The sequence below is a fragment of the Fundulus heteroclitus genome, chromosome 19, assembly GCF_011125445.2.
Source record: "Fundulus heteroclitus isolate FHET01 chromosome 19, MU-UCD_Fhet_4.1, whole genome shotgun sequence".
Classification (NCBI taxonomy): Eukaryota; Metazoa; Chordata; class Actinopteri; order Cyprinodontiformes; family Fundulidae; genus Fundulus; species Fundulus heteroclitus.
In genome coordinates, this window is record NC_046379.1 from 16,975,781 (window position 1) to 16,999,330 (window position 23,550).

At 41.0% G+C, this 23,550-nt stretch overlaps 1 protein-coding gene across 1 annotated transcript in view; it reads left to right on the plus strand.

The window, feature by feature from the left end:
* Positions 1-23,550, plus strand: part of crybg1a (crystallin beta-gamma domain containing 1a) — a 61,832-nt gene that overhangs the window by 23,455 nt on the left and 14,827 nt on the right. Inside the window, exons 2-5 of the mRNA XM_036150952.1 lie at positions 4,197-4,335; positions 10,915-12,245; positions 14,935-15,965; positions 17,054-23,151. Of these exons, the coding sequence (XP_036006845.1) occupies positions 4,197-4,335; positions 10,915-12,245; positions 14,935-15,965; positions 17,054-23,151 (8,599 nt within the window). The remainder of the gene's footprint in view (positions 1-4,196; positions 4,336-10,914; positions 12,246-14,934; positions 15,966-17,053; positions 23,152-23,550) is intronic.

Here is a 23,550-nt window from a genome sequence, read left to right on the forward strand (position 1 = left end):
TTCCTCATTAAAAGGCTGCTAAAAACAGTGGAGCTTTGTCTGCAACCTGGAGGTTCAGGCGTGTTGGAGCCGGTCTGTGCCTGCAGCCTGACAGACTGAGATCTTTACACAAGTCAACTCTCAGCTGAAAAATGCTGGAGGTTATTTTCAGGAGCTTCTGTACAAAAAAAGAAGTGGAGGCTGCATTTCCTCCTCACAGTGAAGCTCTTTGTTTTTAAAAGGTGACGTCCGGCATTTGGCGGCACAGAAATGCTGACTTTTTCCACTGCCTAAAAGAAAACCCGGCGGGGTCAGGCGGGGTCAGCCGTTGTCAGAAAATCTGAAAGGCTTTTTCAGCAATCAGTGAACCTTTATTAAACACTCCTTTGGAGTCTTTACTACAGAATGACATCAGTGTACATATTTAGATGATCAGTCGGTGGTTTCAGTGTGATTGAAAGCATTCTGCAAACATCGATCCCGGATTACTGACCTAAACTGTGGGGAAGTCTGTTCTTTCTGCGCGTGCTCAAACAATATGGAGTTCAAACCATAGCATTGGTAAAATGCTCTGGGCCTTTAGTTTGCGAAATCTTAAAAGGGTAAAGGACATTTAAATTATGAGGATATTATAAGGACATAATCAATAAAGTCAGTTTTCTTTCATTCAGATTCACACAGTTTGGAGAAAGCTGGACATTTTGTAAACAGGCTTCCTTCCACCGTCTAGAAAAGTTAATTCTTTGTTTGTTAATTTGTCACCCTGGCGGCCTTTTCTTTTTGTCTGTTTGTTTCTTCTTTCATTTGTCTGTTTCTCTGAAGAGCTTGACCGATTAAAAATGTGTAAATTCACGGAGCTGTTGTAGCATCATTTGATTACCTCTAAAAGTGTAGAAATCTGGAAGTGTTACTCGGGAATTTGACAGAAATCAAGCAACCATACGGGAACTCAGTGTGTAGTTACGTGCTGAAAGGTTTGAGTACAAATGTAAAGATATGCTTGAGTTAAGAACTCTTTTGGTTATGCATGCACTTCTCTTTAATATATCTTAATCCCAAAGTTATTCACCTGTGCATTAATCTAATATCCTCTCATATTTCTGTCTATTAATAGTTGTAGATCATCCTCTTTTCAGCCGTTCACATATTCAAACAAAGCTCTGAAGACAAACTGAAAATCATAGGCATGCTAATGAACGTAGCATAAAAGTTTAATAGAAGTTAACCTTAGGTCGTTTAATAGATGCTAAAATGGATTGAAATACATGTATTTTTTTTTAGCATATGGTCCGTTATAATGAAAAGCAACATCAGACGTTTGAAAATATTCAAAAATGCACTATTTTCATCACCTGAGCTGTGAAGAGGGGGGAAGAAATGTTGTTTTGACATGTGGCTTGACAGCAGTTGTGTGGATTTAAACCGGAGACATTTCTGGTTTGGGAAAAAGTCGCCACAGGATGCAGCTGTATTTCTGCAGGGCACATCCATCCACTGCTGCAGTGAAGGCATGACAGAGATCACGTCAGGCTCACGATAAATCAGGTCTCAGGCTGGAGGCAAGGACGACAGGACTATCACCCGAAGCAGGGTGACAGTCAAGTAAGAGCACGATCCGACTGTGGTGTAATTTTCAGTCTCTCACGGCTGCATTTGTTAACAATTGACTAGCTGATACTTGCTTCACTAGAGAAGGATGAGTCACTTTCAAGAAAACACGGGGAATCTGAAGGATTGAGCATGGAAGTCAAAATGCGATAAGATTCAAATTTTATCAGGTGTTGTGAAAGAGTAGGGTGTCAGCTCAGTTTTTATGAAAGCAGACATCAACTTCCATGAAACTGATGTGCAATCGCGGAAGGACAAGAAAACATCAGTATTGTGGGCCTTCTAGCGTATTGCTGCTCTATCCTTGTCACCACACCGTCTTACCTGATGTCTTGGAAGAGAAAGATGCAGCACAGTTCTGATCCTTTCCTGAAGTACTTTGGGCAAATGCAAAGTGTTGTAAAGCTTGGGTCATTCATGAACTAAAGTTTTATGAATAAAAGCACACTGAACACCTAAGCTTCTCCGTCACATGTGCCGCTCCTGGAATGACCCGAACATAAACCGATGACACCTAAAGGAAGCGGCTCTTCAAAACACAACAGGCGGCCAATAGTGCCTTGCAAAAGCATTCCTAAGCATTTTCTGTTTTGTTTTTTTCATGTTACACCTGCAAATTTCCTTTATTGGGATTTCATGTGAAAGACTAACACAAAATTAGGGATCATTTTAAAGTTGAAAGAAAGTAATACTTAATTATTTATTTTATTTTTTTTTACAGTAAAATAAAAATAATTTGAATACTTTTGCAAGGCATCGTGTGTTTGACTTTACAGAAACAGAAGCCTCTGCGCATACATGATAAATAAGATCCAGGAAGTCTGTTTCAGTAGGGACATCAGAAAAATGATCAAGTGAGGTGTGGTTTGCACGAAGGCATGCAAATATCTGCAAGCGCTATGCTTCTTACCTACTCACTCTTACAGTTGTAAACCTTCTATTAAATTGTCTGCATTTAGGTTGAGCGACTACCAAGATACAGTATGTAGTTTATGTTTTAAGATGTGGCAAATCTTAGGTCTGCAATGAAACTACTCCTGTTCGTGTCTGCTGGTGTTCTTTCTCAAAAGCTGTGATTCTCTGCCTCCTGGTGGAACAAAGCCGTGTTGCAAAGCTGCACGTCCTGCTGGGTAGTGAGAATGAATGCTTCTGCCTCTGTAATGTAACACACTGCTTTATGCTAGGGAACACCAAAGTGTTCAAAATAACATAAATAAATAAAACTTTATGAAATGATTATCTACTTCAATAAATAAGTATTGAAAGTGACGTTGAAATTGTGAAATAACTAAATGCTTATAAAATTATCATCTAATTATTATGAAAGGTTTTTCATTCTTATTTAAAACATTATATAATAAGAGTTATTTCACACTAAAAAAATTTCACAGTAAAATTAATTATTATTGTGGCTTTATTAGTGAATTCTAGTAGTTTTTATTTCAAAATGTAATAAAAAAAAGGTCCTATGGTGTCATAATGGCGTTTTCCCCAATGGCCTTTTTTATTTCATAATGACGCTTTTCAACATAATCACTTCGTCTGCCAATCAAAAGAAACAGGAGGACAGGAACATGGATGAGCAGTAGGATTGGCTTCTTCTTTACCCAGACCAAAGCAATCCAACACAGATTTTCAAGTCAGACCTGCAGCTCCTAAATCAAGGCTGCATCCTTTGAAGGACCCGGTCTTCTTTGAAGGACCCGGTCTTCTTGGGCCGCGTCTTGCAGCTATACTGCAGCTCATTGAATTGACAGCGCTTTCGAGTGTAAAAAAATGCATTCAAACCCACATCATTTTCCAACTATTTCGATTCTCCAACGGGGGGAGAATAGATAAATATATCTTATTTATTCAAGTACTTAGATCCATCCATCCATCCATCCATTTTCCAACCCGCTTAATCCCTCATAGGGTCGCGGGGGTTGCTGGTGCCTAGTTTTATTTATTTATTTATCTCATTTGAACGGTCTTCCATAGTGTGGACATGGTGCTATTTGTCAGAGAAATCAGATCACAGCTGGACATACATGCTACGTGTCTTCTGCTGGCATATGATAGTAATGTAGGACGCAAAATGCTCCCATGCATTGTCGAAATAAGCTGGAGTCACTGTTGGGCTTTCAGTCTGGGTGTGATCTGCGAAGCACCTATGTTGAGCTGCAGAAAAAAAAAAAAAAACACTTTCTAATACCTCACACGTGTACTACAATCCTCCGCAGGGCTCTAATTGCTCAGCGGCAGAGTGAACAGTGCCCATTTTCTGCCTCAGCTGTGCATGTGTCGTCAACTTGGACCGTGGCGTTAGGGAGCTGTCAGCGTGTGAACACACTCAGCCAGATGTTTTGTTTTTAAGGGTTATTAGCTTCTGGGAACAGCCCACGGCCCTGCTGCTTGTTTAGCTGAACAAACATCACCTCGTACATGAAATGTGGCGGAAAAGCACATTTCACTCATCAAAAGCTGTTCCAAACTTTATCGAGAAAACAAACGTGAGCTGTGTACAATGAGAGGAGAAACAAAAGCCAGTGACATAACATCCTCTTGTTTTTCTGTTCCCCGCCCCCCTTTCCTTTTCTGTCCGCCTGCTTCCTGCCTTCCTCCAACAGGAGCTATGACCAGATGAGCGTTTCAACAGAGTGCGGTTTCCAGCCAGGATCGGACTGGGACTCTCATTCCGACTACCGCTCTGTGATGGACTTAGATATGAACCAGCCGTCCAGCCCCATGTCTCCTTCCAAAGTCAAGGTGGGTTTTCATTACTTTAAAAGTTCACATATGTATTCAATGTTTGAATCAGCAAAAAAGTGGCTTTTGTCACAATGAGCTGGAAACAAAACAAAAAAAACTCTTTCTGAGAAATTCTGATTGCAAAACGTTTTTGACTTGGATTTGATTGCAGCAAAGAAAGTGATGGATTTTCAGTATGCTGAGGTTGCCTAGTGAGTAAAATCATGCTTTTGCAAGTTTTAAAAGCTATTACTTACATGTTTAGGAATGTTTCGTAAGCTTGAATGATCTCTGTCTTAGGAGGGACTACAAACAATAACAAATGCTGAGGTAAAAGGGATTGTTAGCCATTCAAAACACTAGTTTTGGTCATTATTGAAACCAGCAATGATCACTAAAAAAAAAAATCACTAAACTGAATGCTTGAAATATCTCACACTCTGTGTAATTAATCTATACAAGTTTCACTCTTTCAGACCGAATCACTGAAATAAATGTTTCAATAATATTCAACATATTTGAGCTGTGCCTCTTAATATCAATGCACACTATCATTGTCTTTTTAGATCTAAATATTGTACCTCATTCGTTTGTTTTCAGTTTGCCTGTATTGATGGAGAGTGACCCTTGATCTGTGCCTAAAAGGCATTTTTATCACTTTGTTTCATTATGATGCAGCATGATGCCAGCAGTCATTTAGCCCTCCTATGGACACAAATGTGAGAAAATTCATTCTAAGGAGTATAGTGCATAAAAAATGTACTGCAGGGTTCCTTGGTTAAGGTAGTAATTTGAATCCCACAACAGATAACGGTATTAGACAATTCACCCATTTATGCACTGAACGTATTGGTCCTTAACATTTATTTGACTTTTATTAAACTCAGAAAGGTACATCAAAGTACAGGCTGTTAGATGATGACTTTATTGACCAAAATGATTGGGAGCTTTTACTTACATTTGCATTTAACTAGCAAGAACAAAATCAGATGTATCAGTTCTACATTAGCCGATGACTGATTAGAGCAAGATTAGCGCACCCCACCCCAACCACCACCACTGTAAGCCTCCTGGTGGCCTAGGTGGGAGTGTGAATGTGCTTTCTTGGGCCAGTTCCTTTTGTTTTGTACAGAAGTTCTCCAGAGGAAAGATCTGGCTGCTTATGGTTTGCTTCCATAACCTACTGTATGGCAGAGACGGTAGTGAGTACAGACTGATGGGGATCAGGGAAAGAAGGAGATAAGGTTGGTGTCTGAGGGATGCTTCAAATGGAGATAGACAAGGGGCAGCAGAAATGTGTGAGTACTTCACCCACGGGAGATGTTGGCTGCAGGTGGAATGGATAGAGCAGCATAAATACCAGAGGGTATTTTCTAATTCTTGATGCATGCATTTGCATTTGTTAGTTTTATTTGAAGAACAGAAATTACTCCAAACTTGAGCAATGAACTGGGCACCTCGGTCTGAGAGAATCTCGCAAAGGATGCCAGGGAGCTGGAAGAAGTGATGGTTAGGAGTCTGGCAGTTTTAGCTGTGGATGTAAGTTTTTAGAGGGGAGCAAGATGGCAGGTCTTTAAAAAAGTCAATAATATTGAGGATAACAGATTTTTATTATGATATGGGAAGACCGGTGACAAAGTCTATGGCGATGTGTGTACACGGCAACTGGGTAAGGAGAGTAGCTAAAGGAGACCAGTTGGGGGTGGATGGGGGCTCTTGTTTTTAGCAAAAATGGTAAAGGCTGAGACATAGTGTTGGACATCCTTACTGAGAGAAGTCCACCAAAAATAACAGGGAATGAGGCAGATGGATGACAACAAAAGCTGGAAGTACATGACCAATGAATAACCTGAGGAAAAGATGGAACGAAGAGGCGGCCAGGAGGTTCCCGCGTGGTACCTTGTACTTTCGGGAGAGCGCGTTGTACTGAGCTCTCTAGATCCTAAGCGAGGGACTGGGTTCTGGTTTGCTTTGCATCCAGTTCATCCCTCCAGAAGGAATTGGATGACATGATCTGGATGGAAAAGGAGGGGAGCAGCATACAATGTTTTTTTTTTTAACTCAGCAAATGCCTTTTCAGCTTCTGAGAACTAAGACAAGGATTGTTTGTGGGGTGGGAGTAGGGAGAGGAGCAGCGACCAAACGGAAGTACCTGATGAAGTGTCTGTAAAGGCTTGGAATGCCTAGGAAGCATTGAGGCTGTTTTCTGATGATATGTATGGGACAAACTTTAACGGATTAAATTTCTTCCAGCTCTGTCCATCTTTTAAAATGTCCTACAAAGGTTATTGAAATTTGATGGAGTTAGCATTTTTTGTCTTTTACAAAACAGGCAATTCTCCACGAGATGTTGGAGGGCTTGTCATTCGTAAATTTGGGCTCTTGTGGATTTTTTAAAAGATGTTGTCAAAGTAAACAAAGAAGATGTTTAAGAAACCACAAATAACGTCATTGATTAGGACTTGCAACACTGCAGGAGTATTTGTTAGACCAAAAGGCATAAAAAAAAAATACTCAAAATGACCAAGGTCTTAAAGGCGGTTTTCTATTCCTCTCCTTCACGAATTTGGACCAGATGATAGGTGTTGCAAACATCTAATTTAGAGAGGTGGTTGTTTGGGCTTAAATGCTTAGGAAATGAGTGAGAGAGAGTATATGAGGGAACCCAGAGGTAGGTTTGCTAGAGAACATCAGGAATTGAGGAGGCAGAGAATTGAAAACCAGAAGAAAGGTTCAGAACAAGTTTCTTGTACTAGTTTCTTTATCCAAACCCATTGGATATGACACTATTAGTACCGCTATTTTATACACTTTAAGAGTATTGTCTTTAAAATATCTTTACATTGAGAAATGATGTGAACCAGGATTTTTACATTTTAATGTAACAGCCCTTTTGTAGCTATTAAAACTGTTTTGAATGTTTCCAGCTGACGTCCAATGAATCGATAATCCATTAATTTCTTAATGGCCTGCAGCAGCTCCTTTTCTATTGTGTACCAGTGGTGCCAATATGGGACACACAATCACAATGAAATAGGAAATAAATATATTTATTAAACAAATAAGTAAATTATCTAGAGTGAAATTTAAGAAATCATGTGATGATTTGCTGATGTATTAGTATGTGGCACTTTTGGACCTCCACATGTTCCTGTATCCCCAGTTTCATTCTGACTTCTCTTTTCAGTCACAGAGAGCATTATATAGATAAAAATAAATATGTAGTCACGCATTATGCTGTCATGTTGAGCGTGCTGATAGCCTTTAAGATAAGGTCCACACAACTTTTTAGTTACTCTATGTGCCTGAAAGTTCTTTATACCTAAACCAGTCAAACCAGTTCTCTGGGCTATTTGTGTTCATGGGAGTGCTTCAAAAGAACTATCCATCTATGTTGGTGTGTAAGACATTTAAGAATCCATCAGATTAGCAATGAGATGTTTTCCTCACTGAGTTAACAAAATTAGAGATAAGAATCTTTTAACTTTATAGATGTGCTTTTGCTGATGGTTTTGTCCATTGGGGCCAGTGTGTAGGGTTTCTTCCTTTTATTACAAAATGGCATCAGCGCATGAAGCAGAGCTCTGTCTGACCGATAAGGAAGTGGAGCGTAATGCACACAGATGTGGCACACCATCTCCCCGACATTTCTTTTTGCTGTGGGTAAACAAAAGGGGAACGCCAGGTGGAGAAGGACTAATGCAACACAGTAGCAGCCATTCATATAGAGACTACAGGTAATGATTGAAAGACCTTAAGGCGTACCGGATACCTCATTCAGGCTGTCTTTGTTCAGCTTCCACGCGGTGGATTTGTGAATTTTCGGGAACAATCTGGAGGTAAGGTATCACAGATATAATCACATGAAATGCTGACTATATTCCCATTTATTGTTGAGCAGGTTGCACTCATTCTGTTTGTGTCCTTTCTTACTGTATAGTTATATATATCTCAACTATAGGTTTTATGACTGAACAATCCTGATTTGCCCTCTATTATCAGAGCAACAGATAACAAATTACCTGCTGCTACACACACCTCTGTTCATTATTTGCGGGAATGTGTTACTTTCTGTTACCATATCAACTTGCTTTTCCTTATCACAGAACCCTTTCCGGGTGGATCGCTTAGCTCAGAGTAATACACAGGTTAATGATTTTCCTATAAAAGGACGAGGCGTTTCAAGTTGTTAACTTGAGAACCAGGGACCATTGCAGGTAGGAAACACAGACGCAAATATGCCATTGCAAAATAAATCTCAGAATTCAGGAAGGCCAATTGATCAGGAACCTGGCTGTTGTTTTGTGTCCTGGTTTGTGTTGTTCTGCTATTGTGGTTCATGTTTCTCGTCCGAACACGTTTTATTTGCTTTGACATTACCATGGCAGGTTCTGCAACGTGAGCTGCCTCCGCTGTGTGAGTCAGATTGTTTTGCATGTAGTGTGAAAATGTTGGATTATATGTGCTTTACTGTCAATTCTTCTTCAGAATTTAAAACTACAAGGACACCTCCATCAATCAGATCTATAAAAAACGTTGATCGTTATGATTCAGTCCGAAAAGTGAAACTTGAATGGTATACTGTATAAGCTCATTAAAAATAAAGCGACTATGCGAGCCTTGATGGTTATGACTCACAGCTAATGAAAACCTAAAATGCTGTTTCTCTGCAAATTTCATTATTACATGACATCATCAATACATATTTATTTAAACTGTATGTTACGACTTATACAATCATGGGGAAGACTTCTAACTTAACGGTTGTTCAACTTACAGTCGTTAACTTCCCAAGCCTTCAAAGGTCCCTTCTGAAGAAGCTGGTTCTTCACATTATCCTGTATCTAAGTAAATCAATAGAAAGTTAAGTGGAAGGAAAAAGTTTGATATAAAATAGGGCACAGGTAACAGGTTAACCGCAGCCTTGAGATTGTTAAGAAAAAAAACACATTCAGAGTTAGGGGGAGATTCAAAAGGCGGGTGGTGGCAGTCGGTGCTCTGTGAGCCACCCACAGACAAATATGGGACATAGGTTACAACTTTTACAGTTCTTCTGTTAAGCCACTCCTGAACCGGAAACAAAGTCAGAAGTGTCATGCATGGGCTAGGGAAAAAAGAACTGGACTGTTGCTCCGTGGTCCAAAGTCCTCTTTTGAAATTAAACTAAAGTTTACATTTCATTTTGAAATCAAGGTCCCAGAGTCTGGAGGAAGAAGAGAGAGGTACTGAATCCAAGCAGTTTGAAGTCATTCAGTGATGAAGCCATGTCATTTGCTGGTGTTGGCCCGCTGTGTTGGATCTAAATATTTTACTTCATTCTTTCGCTTTTAGTTAACATAAGATAAGATAAGATTCTTCCTTTATTGTGCCACAATGGGGAAATTCGGGCGTGGCAGTGGCAAATACACAGACAGACCTGTTAGCATTTAGTGATTAAAAGTCACCCTTTTCTGTGACTGAAAGGTGTTTATATCTGTCTGTTTAGACATTCAGATTGATGTTTTACTATCATGCAGCACGAAGTTTGCAGTCACTCAGCCCTTCTTTGGCCGATAAAAGTGGGAAATTTACATGTTGTCCTGGTACTCGGAAATTAGGTTTTTTGCATGTGAAGCAAATTTTTTTATGTTTGTAATTCAGATGTTAGATGTAGAAAAAAAATTCTGCAAAACAGATCTGTTGTTGGGATTGAATTCTTTTGCAGTTTTTATAGATTGGGCAGCAACACTTTAAGAGGACCAATGTCAAAGGAGATGGTTCCATTGTCCTTAGAGTTGATAATGAAGTGTATGTCATTTTTTTAGGTCCTTCGCTAAAAATAAATGTGAAAATAACAAAGCGATGTGACCAAAAAATTAGCTTGGTAGTTAATCCTGCAGCTGAAGCCTTATTTGCTGAAGTCTCTAGATCCAAGAGCTTAGACTTTGTCCTCTTTGGTTCCTTTGATATCTCTCCATCCAGACAGTTTGAGGACTAAACCTAAAGGCAAAATTCACACTGATCATTTCAGAGCAACATGCAGAGATTTATTCTCAGACTTCTGCCTGCTACCTTTTGTCAGGCGTTCATAAGCTTTACAGAACTAAATCAGAAGTACAGCTCATTTCATGCACAAATAGTTATTTTTATTTGCATGTACAAACCTTATGTTCTCTAGGATTTAATATGGCAACCAGAAACTATTTCTGTCTGCATACATTTATAATATCCCCTGTACCTTTTTAGAATGCTTTTGTTCTTGAGCTGCTGTAATGCAGCCAAAGTAAATTAAATTCAGCCAAGTCTGATGTCCTGATGAGACATATTTTTAATTTTGCTTCAGTATATGTTCCATTTTTAAATGTATTTAAGGACAGTATATGTGCTTATTGAGCTATTATTGCGGTGACAGCTACACAGTTACCTGAAAAAGACTGCAAGAAGCTGTGAATAGTCTTTTATCATCCCTTTTATTTTATCATCACTTTTATCGTTATCGCAACATAACCACAATGTATCCTGATAAAATTTAAAGTGACATATCACCCACCCTATTTTTGACTAAAGCCAGCCTTCTTTCTCATTTATGTGTCTTTGTCTTGTTTTTCTTGTTCTCAGGGGGAAAAAAGGGGAGTGTTTGGTCGAATCTCAAGCTTCTTCAACAAAAAGAAAGGCAGCAGCAGCAGCCGAAATCAGTCAAACACAAGCGTACCATCATCTCCCGTCTCTCCCCATTCCCCTGTATCCCACCTAGAGGATGGGTTGAGGCTTCAGAGCAATTCTCGGACGGGGTCATCTCATGCCTCCCCTAAAGCCGAGTGCGACGACTCGCTCAGTGATAGCTCCGGCCCCAGCGTGTCCTCTCTGACCGTGGAGCCAGATCTCCCGTTCGCGGACAGCGGAAGCAGCGGCAGGAGCAGCGTGAGGGAGGTGCGTGTGTCCAGGGTCAGCACGGCTGGAGGTCAGAAGACTTCCGGCAACGGGACGCCCACCGGTGCAGAGCTTCCGTCGGCCACTTGCCTAAGCTCGGGCACAGATCAAGGCTTCGCAGAATCAGTGGTGGAGGAAGTTAGCAAGAGGTTGCACGTTAATTTGGACGACAGAATCCAGAGCCCCGGCGAGGAGAACATCGTCACCCCAACAACCCCGATGTCAGTCAAATCCCCTCTTTCCTCAACAGCAGACACGCCAAAGTCTCCCAACTTAACCTCCATAAGCATAGCATCAAACAAAACCGTGGTGAAAGTTGGGGAGAAGGGCCACAGCACCGTGTTAAGAGGAATAACTTTAAGCTCTCAGTCGGCCACGTCTCATACCCCTGCCAATCAGCAAAAAACACATGCTGAAGATGAACAGAAGGACAGTTCCGCAGTCAGGATGTCCTCCGGCAGCGTGTCTGAGCAAACTGCGGGCCCTGCATGGAGCCCTCCGCCTGAGAGAGAGCAAACAGCCAGAGGGGATTCTCCTATCCAGCTCCATAAAGCCATTTGGGTGGAAACCTACCTGGGAGACGAGCAGGAGGGGGAGGGAGAGACGGATGTAATGAAACAAGAGGAGGGCTTTGGTGAGGACTCGCCTCTCGTGCTGGCCATACCTGTAACAGTAATAGCTGAGGATGAAGAGGTAACCGAGGAAGAAATCCCCCCTACCCCGCCGGAGAGCCTGCTATCCAGTGGCAGCTTGCCAGGGTTCGACATCTCCGTGGCAGCGACTCCAGAGGAGTTTCAAACAACCTTGCAGGAGCCAAAAGAGCCCGACACCAGCCCGACCCCAGAACCCGAGTCATTTAAAGAGAAAGCGAGAGAAATCAGTGTGACTCGCAAGACTGTGAGTCTGCCATCGAAGAGCGACGTCTTTCCCGCAAAGGTCTTCATCCAGCCGGAGCCGAGTTTGACAAGTGACAAAGGAGTTTTAACTTCTGAGACCCCGAGCGCAGCAGACCTGAGCGGGTGAGTTTTTATTCTCTGTGGTTCGGTGTCACTTTTCTACTTTGATCACTGGAAAAGCCGAAAAGAATGAAGCCTGCACGCAACCTGATATCCAGGTTCCCATGTTCCTTTGTAGCAAAGTAGAACAATTAGATGATCCGGCTGAGAGGCACTGAAATATTCATTTACAGTAGATGAATTCGGTCACATATATTATCCGAAGGACTGGAGATAGTTGTGCACAAAAATGAACCTAAAGTGACTTGATTAGGGGATGAATTCAACATATTTAGAACTGAGAAATATTGTTAATTGTTTTGTTGAAAACTTGCCATTTTTCTGGGTTTTCCTTTGGTTTACAATCACTGTTTGAACAAATTTATAACCAAAGTATCTGATATTTTGAGATTTTGCTTTTAATAGAGACGTTAGTGTAATTTACAATATGAGCAGTGTGGCTGAAGCTGGCCGTGTCTGAACAGAAGCAGGTGAAAACATTAAATATGGATGTGTTGCCCCTAGACACGATGTGAGCGGTTTGTTTCACCGACAGGCGAGCGGTCTGAAACTGCTCACATGGAGGACTTTAGATTGTTATCGCTCGAGCAGTTTTATGGCAACTATTGTCTTTGTTTCTTACTTTCCTAATTCTAAAATTAAGAATTATTGTCAGATTTGTTATTGTTACAGTTGTATGTAGATAACCTGAGTTGCTGAGAGAAATCTGATAATTTCCTATCTTTCTAGATTCAATTCATAAAACACTCAGCTGTGATAGTCCTGTTATCATTCATGATGGAGTTGAGGATTAAACCAAGAGGCAAACAGTAAAGCTGCTAAACAGACACAGCTTTCCCTGACAGTTTTACAGCATTTTAGCTCCAATGAAGCTGTACAATACATCACAAATATACCAACGTCACGATATCAGTGTGCAATGTTCATTTTGCAGTGTTTGTCTATTGTTTTATCACCTTGCATTTTAAATGCTGTAATATTTAGCTAATAGACAGAGTTTAGCAGCACTGCTCATACTAGACACTAAGGACAGTGTCCAAAATGCTAAAGGATATAGGTGAGATAGGACAAAATAGGCATATAATGCACTTGATAACGTTATTGCAATATTCAGCATTATTATCGCCATCACAACATTTTTTAATATCATTTTTTTCCTATCCCACAAGCCTAGATTAACCTGCACAATCTTCTGGGAAAGCACCACCCGACTTGATTGTTAGACGCAGCTGCAGCTCCACATCATCTAACCGTCTCAGTGTTTTTTTCCAGAGTTGTGTGGAAATGCAGACAACCACAAGTCTGTCATTTTACTCACATGTTTCCTAAAAATACAGGTTGAAGAATACATAAGAGGGCGTTTCCTCTCATTTCATTTGCAGGCTTCATCGAACTTTTAACCTGAGGATTAAAAAGATGAACAGTGCTGCGACAAACGTGTTTCAGGTCATCAATCATAATTTGATATTATACAAACATAATTTAAGTAAAGACAACATAATTTAAATCATGATTCTAGTTATTACTGTAAGAATACTGTCCATACCCACCTGGTTCTGTGAGTAAAGTAATTGCCACCAAACCCAATAAGTCCTTGTACCACCCTTGGTGATAATAACTGCCATCAAGCTATTAAAATACTAAGCAATAAGTCTTTTACGTTGCTGTGGGGGAAATTTTTGCCATCTCCTCTTTGCAGAATTGTTGTAATTCAAAAACATCGGTTTCTGACCACAAATGGTCTGTTTTAGGTCACACCGCAGCATCTAAATCATATTAATGTCTGCACTTTGACTAGGCCATCTATAAACATTTACTTTAAACTTTTTTGAGTCACTCAGAAATGGATTTGCTAGTGTGCTATTCAGCAGCCCCAGACCATCACAACACCACTGCCATGTCAGACTGTTGGTAATATGTTTTTTTTTACTGAATGATTATGTTAGTTTTACGCCACAATGTCCAAAAAGTTCTTGTGTTGTCTTAAACACCCACCAAACATTTTCCCCAAAATCTTGCCCGTTATCAGTATGTTTTTTGGCAAGTGTGAGATATGCCACTGTTTTACTAAGAAGGAGGTTTCACCTTGGAAATCTTCCATGTATGTCATTTCTGCCCAGTCTCTTACTTAATGTTGAATCACAGATGCTGACCTCAACTGAGGCAGGTGAGGTCTGCCATCCTTTAAATTTTGTTTTAGGTTCTTTTGTGACCTCTTGGATGAATAATGGATGTGTTATTGGAGTACTTTCAGTGGACCGGGCACACCTGGAAAAGTTCACCATTGTTCCTCTGTTTTCTACATTTGTGGATGTGAATGGCTCTCACCATGGTCCACTGCAGTCCCAGAACCTTGGAAATAACTGTTTTGCCCTTTCCAGACTGAAAGATGCTGGATTTCCTTAGATCAGGGCAAGAGGTGTTGCATTTTGAGATTGTTTAGCCTACTTCATGTTGTCAGTCAAGTTCTGTTAATGCAGTCTCTTGATTCTGCCAGTCGGGTATTAATCAGTTTAGTGCGATTGAACCAAAAAGATGGTTATTCACAGTTTATACTTTTTAAGGTCCCTGCATACACTAGTCCCCGCTCAAATATTTCCTATATAAAATGTTAAACTTCATATTCTGTACTATTATTCTCCAGATATGCTATAAAACAAGCCTGTGCCTCTCTCTGCCTCTTCTGTGACAGATTGACAAGCCTCTCTAAAGACAATGAAGCTGAAGTACCACCAACAACAACAGAGAGCCCCTCACAGTTCAACACTAACAACACTCCTGAAACCATAGTTAAAGAAGAAACCGAGAGTCCTGCCTTTGGAGATACAGCTGAAGCTTCAGACATGAGCAAACCTAAATTACCAGATGGAAGTAGTACCATGGCTTCTGCTAAACAAGAAGCTAAAGGACCAGCAGACAACCAGCACACTTCCACAGTGAGTGGAACAAAGATCACATCTGCTGCTGGGTTCAAAGTGAAGACTGTCACAAGAAAGATCACTGCAGGCACAAAGACGGAAACTCGCAGCGATCATCCACCTCTTAAGGAGCGTAGCACTGAGAAACGCACGTCTGTGCTTCCAGTGTTGAAAGATCAAAGCAGCAGTGGTCACGCAAAGTCTAAAATTCCCAAAGTTTCAACATCAGAAACTGATGTAAAATCTCCAGTAACACCTGATAAAATATCAGAGCCCGATGACTCGCCGTCAGCAGTCATTTCCAAACTGCCAAAGCAAACCAGACCCAAAGAATCTGTAAAATCTCCTACCAAGCAAATCCGAAAACCAAGTTTTGAAGAAGTCAAAAGCGGGAGATCGACATCAGGAAATATCTCTCCCACAAAATCTACGTACAAGACAGGGACCAAGGTCACCAAAGAAAAGCCAGACGAAGAGTATGTAGACTTTGTAAACGGCATAGAGAAGGAGACAGAGCAGAGGAGTGGTAAAAAGGGATACCATCCTGACAGGGAACCCCTGCAGCAGAGCAGTTCTTTTCCGGCACCAAAGAGTAAGTTACCAGTTTCATCTCCGACAAGAAAAACAAATATCAGTGTAACGCTGACAAACAGCCAAGGATTTAAAAATCAGGTGACTGATCAGACTAACTTAGACAAAGGTGAAACAGCCCAGAAACAGAGCCCAGAGCAGCAGGAAGTAACCCCCACTGATGAGAAGCCTGAAAACGAAACACTGACGCCGCAGCCTGGAATCTCCAAAAAAGGTAAGAGTCCAGTCAGTGTCGATTGGCTGAGATTTTTATTTAGTTTGGGTCAAATTTGAATAAAGTTTTCAGTTTTGTAACATCCATCCATCCATTTTATGACTCGCTTATCCCTCGAGAGGAGTGCTGGTGCCTATCTCCAGTGTTCAATGGGTGACTGGCGATGGTTGCCAGTCTGTCGCAGGGAAACACAGGAACAGACAGGACAAACAACCATTCTCGCACACACTCACACCTAAGGAGAATTTAGAGAGGCCAATTAACCTAACAGTCATGTTTCTGGACTGTGGGATGAAGCTAGAGTACCCGGAGAGAATCCACATATGCACAGGGAGAACATGCAAACTCCATGCAGAAAGACCCAGGGTTGGATTTGAACCCAGAACCTTCTTGCTGCCAGGCAACAGCGCTGCCAGGCCACAGCACTACCCACTTTATTTGAATGATCAAATTTATTTCCCATTTAAATTTATTGGTGAAGATAGCTCTTAAAGCTGTTGAAATATTTATATTGTTTGGTCAGTTTAATTTTTAAGCTAGTAATCACTGCTTTGATTTTGTCTTATTAATCAGGGTAAGTTTCGGCCTTGAGTGAAAAAATGTTTTAAATAATTAAATAATTAACTAATTAAAAAAAGAATAAATTAAAACAGGCTTATTCTTCTATAGTTCATTTGATTTCATGTTTATTTAATTATTTTACTTTGTCAAATTGAAATTGCAAGGTGATTAATTATTTATTAATATTCTTATGTGTGGATGGCAATTTATTTTCCAGGAATAATTATTTTTCTTGATTTTTGTTTTGGGTTTTAGCTGTTTCTTTATTGCATGTGTAAGGCTTTGAAATTGATTGCCACTGAAACATGTAAAGGACATTATAATAGAAATGTATTATTATGGAAGATTTTTTTTATTTTTTTATTTGGTATTTAAAAATGTCTGACTGCGTAAATAATGAAAACCCCTTCTCACTTCCCCACCATGAAAGCAATGCAAACTCGAAACATAGCAGTGTAATTTAATACTTTCTTAGTCTATCATCTCAGATTTCCTAAAATAAATTTTGTTGTTTTTGTGTTTTCCAGGAACAGGAAGCGTGCCATTATCAAAGCCACCCAAACACCTCTCTAAAAGAAGCGTGAGTCATGAAGAGGGAGACCCAGTCAGTCTTTCTCCTCCTCCCATCAAACAAGAGAAAAATGTGTTCTCAAGGCTCGCCAAGCCTCATGAAAGCACCAAACAGCACAGCAAATTCCCTGTGAAGGACTTAACTGAGACGTCAACATCAGGAAGCAAGCTTCCAACTAGAACTCAGAGAGGCTCCAACAAAGCAAAGCCCAAAATCCAACCAGAATCGCCAGCATCTGAGGATTCAACCCTCAACACATTTAAAGAGTCCGCTGTGAATCTTAAAGAGACAGTCCCTGCTGATATTGTGAAGGACAGTGACTGTAAGTCTGCAGAGAAACACATTAAAATCACAGAAAAGCAAACTAAACCTGCTGCAACTACTCTGGAAGAAGACGTTACAGATGGGCAAATTTTAGAAATCCAATCTGGGGAAGTCAGCGATTCAAGAATTACAGGCCATTCTCAGATCATTACCCATACAGTAACTGACGTGGACCAAGAAATCTCAGCTCAGTCACTGGTTGCTGATGTTAATGATGCAGAAACTGATGACCAAAAGCTGGAGGCCAAACAACCAAAGCCTATAAATCAGAAAGATGACAAACATAGACAGAAAACGCTGCCATCTTTTAAAACCTTTACCACAGCTAAAGCCAAAGACGTTTTCGAAGATCCATCAGGCAAGACAAAATCAAAATTCACCAAAGCGAAAAGCCTTCCAGTTATGGTTTCAGACATTAAACCAACTCCTACGGATATAACCCTTAAATCAGCCAAACCCGAGCTGGATGAAGGCAGTCATTATGACATAACACATGCTGATCAGGAGGGAGTTATGTCTTCATTGCAAACTAGAAAGATTCTTCCTGCTGAACTGGTCTCTGATGACAAGTGTACCAAACCAGATGATGTACACTTACACATTCTCACTGTAGGATCGGATGGCGTCAACTCAGGGGACTTCTTGGAGAATCAAACCGAAGCTGTAAATAATGGAGTGTCCCACACAATAACCATGGAAGCAGCAAAAGGTTTTGAGGAGGTTGGCTGCAAACCAGCTGAGGCTTTGGCTGTAGAAACAGGGACCGTGACTGTTTGTGAATTGCCCAAGAATGTTGAAAATCAGTCAAACAAAGAGGCTCTTTTAGGAGAATCTGGAAGCAGGGAGAAAGACTCAAAGCCAGATGAAATGCTTAATCACGATGTGGTAGAAAGCTCTGAGTCAAAAAACAGTGGTAAAGAGAAGCTCAAAGAAAGATCTAAGGACTTTGCAGGAGGAGGAGTTACAGATTCACGGAAAACAGCCCATCTCTCATCAGAAGAGAAAAGCTTGCAGCCTGAAGCCAAAAAGAAACGACAGACAGCTTTTACAAATGTCCTGAAAGGGAGGAGGAGCAAGAGTGAGGAATCAGAGAGGATAATACTCGAAAATACAGCGAGTGTGATTGACACAAAACAGAAGATCGTTATACAAGAAGCTTCCAAGAGTGACTCTAGGAATGCAAAGAGATCAAAGGAGCAAAAGAAGGAATCATTGGGGACAATTAAACTGGAAACCAAGGCACTGATAACCAAAAAAGAAGATATTAAAGATGAAAGAAGTCTACAATGCAAAGATGGCAATGTTGTAAAGGAAGAACCAAGTCCTGAAGTATCGACTGGTGACAGAAAAATTGTAAAGACTGAATCTGAAGAGGGAACCAAAGAAAAAGAGAAGATCAAACCCAACAAAGAGCAAACTATGAATGATAAAACAACTGAAGGAAATGCTCAGACATCAGCAGAATCCAAAACTGGAACAGAAGATGGAAATATGATGAACCGAGACAGGTATGAAAATCATATATCAGATAATGAGCTAAAGATTGCAAGAACTGAAGATGAAAAGGCAAGTGAGACTCAAAAATGTTCTACTGCTGTAAAACCACCTGTAGTGTGCACTCACATAAAAGAAGAAGTAAAATCTGAAGCCAAGCAGATCTCAGAGGGCTGTGGGAAAGACATCAGAACTGACAACAGTGAGGATAGCAAGCAAAAGGTTCAGATGACTGTAACTGCTCTTGACCAGGATGTAAAATCAATTAACCACCAAGAGGCTCAGATGATCATAATGGCTGGAGAGTCAAAGTCTGAAATGAACGATTTATCATTGCAAAGTTTGTCAAATGAGACAGAAACCCCAGGAGCTATTAAAAAAGATAGCCACCAACAGGTCCAAACAACAGAAACTGTTGATGCCAAAGATGGAAAATCATCAGAATCTGAACATCTTAAGCCTGAAAATGATAACCTCTCACCGCAAGTTATTGTAAACGAGCCAGCAGTTCCAGATCATACCAGTGAAATTAGCAGCAAAGAGGTTGAGAAGCCTATAACTGTTGGTGACCATGATGAAAAATCATCAGAATCACATCTAAAGCCTGGAAATGCTAACCTTCCGCTGCAAATTATTGTAAACGAGACATCAGCTTCCGATGATACCAGTGAAATTAGCAGCAAAGAGGTCGAGAAGCCCATAACTGTTGGTGACCATGATGAAAAATCATCAGAATCACATCTAAAGCCTGGAAATGCTAACCTTCCGCTGCAAATTATTGTAAACGAGACATCAGCTTCCGATGATACCAGTGAAATTAGCAGCAAAGAGGTCGAGAAGCCCATAACTGTTGTTGGCAATGGTGTAAAATCAACAGAATCTGAACATCTAAAAACCGACATATCTGTTTCATCCTTGCAAAGTCTAATAAATGAGACAGAACATCTGACTCATACAAGCAAAATCGGCAGTCAACAGGTCAAGATAACAACTAGTGTTGGTGAACAAGATGGAAAATCAATAGAAACTGAAGTTCCAAAATCTGGCATAAGCCAGGCGCCAAGAACAGAAGCCACTGAGGCCACAACAACAAGCCAGATTAAAGAAATACCAATACCAGACTCCGTAAGTCACAGTGCTGAAATAACTAGAGATGACTCTAAAACAAAGGACACTTTGTCAGAAAGTTCGACAAGTGAATCAGTAACTGCTGACACAAGTAGTGGCACTGAAAATCTCCAAGAGCTCAACTCCATAATTGATAGAGACCAAGATGCAGTCAAAACAAAACAAATCGAAGATGTAGTAGGATCAGAACTTATAAGTCAAGAATCCAAAAAACAACCAGATGCAGACATTAAAGAGCAGCAACAGGATAAAAATGACACCCAAGTTGCTCACTCTGTATGCAGTACCGCCGAAGTTGGAGGTTTGGCGAATGAAACCGCAGAAGATTTTCAGGAGTCCAACACTGATATAAAACAAGAAAGAGAAATGAGAAAATCACCTGAGGACTCCAAAGACTCCAACACAGACCTCAAATTAAGACCAGAGACGGTGGTAGAAGATGCTTCAAAAGAGATGAGAGAAACTCAAATCCATGAGGTCAATATTACAACCGCCAGGGCTGAAGGTGCCAAAGGAGCTAAAGACAAGACTACAAGTAATGACCAATCAAATGGCAGTTTGGTTAAGGAGTCAGTGAATGTAAATAGCACAGGCAAACTCGAAATTAAGAAAGACACAAAGTCCACTGATAACAGTGACCCAGATACAAGTTTAACAAAACCAGACCAAGAAAAGTCAACATGGTCTGAGCCAGAGATGGCAATAAAGGAAGTTCAAGAGAAACAAATAAAAAGGCATGCCATTGATGCAACCCAAGATCCCGATGATCTACCCTCATGCAATGATGGAAAAGAAAAAACAGAAGTTCAGCATTTATCTTCAGAAACTTTGTTGAGTGAAACAGCAGCTCTGAAACATGTCAGTGAAGTTTGCAACAAAGAGGTCCAGAAGTCGCAAAGTATTAGTGAAAAAGATGACAATTTACCAAAGCCAGTTCAAGAATCGAAAAGTTCAAAAGCTGATCTTAAACTGAAAGAAAGTGCAGAAATAATTCAAACTCTTAACCAGACAACGGAAAGCCAGATTTCCAGACTTGAGAGACCAAGTTCTGAAGGAGCTAAAGAAGCATCAGAAGACCAGAATGTATCAGCATCTGAGAACACCTGTGGTAAACCTGAAATTAATAATGACTCAGGGTCGGTAATCCTTCGAGACCAAAACACCAACATTAAAAAACTAGAAACCGATACATCAGCAAAGACTCTAAGTCAAAAAGAAAAATCCAAACAAGGACTAGGGACTATAATGACTGAAGATGGCAGGAAGGCAACTGGGCTGGAGCACGAGATTCAAGGTCATATCAGCACAGAAGATCCTAAAGTTGACTATGAAGCTAAGGTAAAGGATGTAGAATTAGCAGCTGCAGAAGAGGCCCAGAAGTCCTCAGCTGCTGCAAAACAAAATGCATTCACAACACCAACTCAAGACAAGTCAGCACAACCTGGAGACACAAATACAGACCCAAAAGAGAAACTGGAGTCAGTAAAAACAGGAGACTCAAAGGCTGAAATTCAGATGCTGGGTGCCACAAGTGACGGCTGTCAGATTGATGAGCCTTCTAAAGAAAAAACTCAACCAATGAAGCCATCAGCAGATTGTTTGGCGAAGAATCTTGAAATTCACAAAGCAGGAGCTCAAAAGGACCAGAGTATCTCAATGGTCAAAGATGACAAAGTTAAGATTACAGCAAACTTCGATTCCAAAGCTGTCGATGATACTGGAGCAAAAGAAGTTCAGGAGAAGACAGCTAATGCAGCGGAAAATAAAGCCAGTTTGTCTGATGCTAAACAGGAACAGAATGTAAACACCAGTGCTTTGGTACAAAATCTACCAAACACAAGCATTTGGGAAGACCAAAAGGAAGCACACTCTGTTGGTTCGTTTCAAGTAGCCCGTGGTTATGATGCTCTGAACTATGTTGAGGTGTTTGAGGAGAGAACTCAAAAGCCTGAGTCAGTTCCAGTAATGTCCACTACGGGTTACGGTTTGAATCAGGGGGCACGAGAGACTTCAAAAAAAGAAACAACCCAAAACCTACATTTCGACAACACTTTCTCTTCAGGAAAGGTATCGCTTCCACCGAAACAGAATCCATCTGCTTGGTTGGACGTGGAAGACCGTCACAAAAAGAAAAAGGGACGTAGAAGGAATTTAGACGAGTCAGCAAGCGAAGATGAATTACTTGAGCCAGATGAAGTTGATGATTTTATCAGCAGTGTCAGGGAAGGGGGAATCCCATTTGCACTACCTCGAAAGAGACATATCCGTAAAAAACTTCCATCTCCACCTTTTGTCCTGCCAGCCATCAAGGAGGACCACTTCGAGCGCACATTTGATCCCCAGGAATTCCAGTTCGGCTTGAGAAAAAATGGCCGCCGTATGGACCTTTCCCCAGCGATGGTAATTAAACAAAAAGCCGCCAACAGGGATGGTCGAACTTCTAATTCTCAAGAGGATGGCACCTCGGCGGATCAACTGACAACTCAAAAGGTGGAAGGACAAGATGGGGTCAAAGAGGAGACTCCAGCAGAAACAGGAAAACCAGAGGGGCAAAACAATGAGCCGGGGAAAGTGACGTCAAGACTCGAGAGGATGTCGATCCTCACAGACTTGCTAAGCTTCTCTCGGACCTCCAGGAAGGCAAGAACGGACGCTTCCTTTGACTCAAACAGCAGCACAGACTTATCTAACCATCAGCAAGCGGTTCCGTCAGACGGACCACAGGGAACTGCTGCCTCGCCTCCCTCTGCTGCCCCTGCTGATAATGGGGGTGAGAAAGGTACAGCTCAAAGCCTGATTACACAAGGTGGAACAGATGCAGTTAGTGAGTCAGCACATGGCCCCTCCTCCGCTCCTCCTCTGCCGGCTTTCTCGGAGATAAAGCTGCCTGATCATTTAGAGAAATACCTCAAGAAAGACAAAACAGAGCCAGACGTCCCCCAGGACTCTACACAGACAGCTGACCTGACCCCTCCTGTCATGGACCAGATGTCAATTACCAACATATCTGTTGTGGACGTGGGCCAGAAGAACCCCACAGTTCTGCCTTCTACCACAAACTCCACCCATGAGAAGTCTCAAAACAGGCATCGTACAACAAAAACCAAGGTAAGAGCTTTTTTTTTTTTACTTCACTCAGATATTTACAAATTTCTATAGGAATTTACTCTTTTAACTTAGAAATGATTCTGAGAGTCTCAGTGAGTTTCCTGCTAAAAAGCACAGGTTTGTTTCTGCTTTACTTCTGTGGTAACCCAGGCCTCAGGTCGTATCTTGTTTTTATTTCTTTTTTTTCTTATTTGCTGCTCCTGTTGCCAAGTTGTGAATCATTTGCAAGACAGAACAAGAGAAATGAGCAACGATTCCGTTTGGCGCTTGGCACAGGGAACGTTTTGCAATATCGTTGCACATAAAGTTTCCTGACTCGAGGCAACATATTTGCATCAGCAAGCAAATAACAGCAATATGCAAACAAAAACGCATTTTTAAGAAGAGGGTACAGCGCAA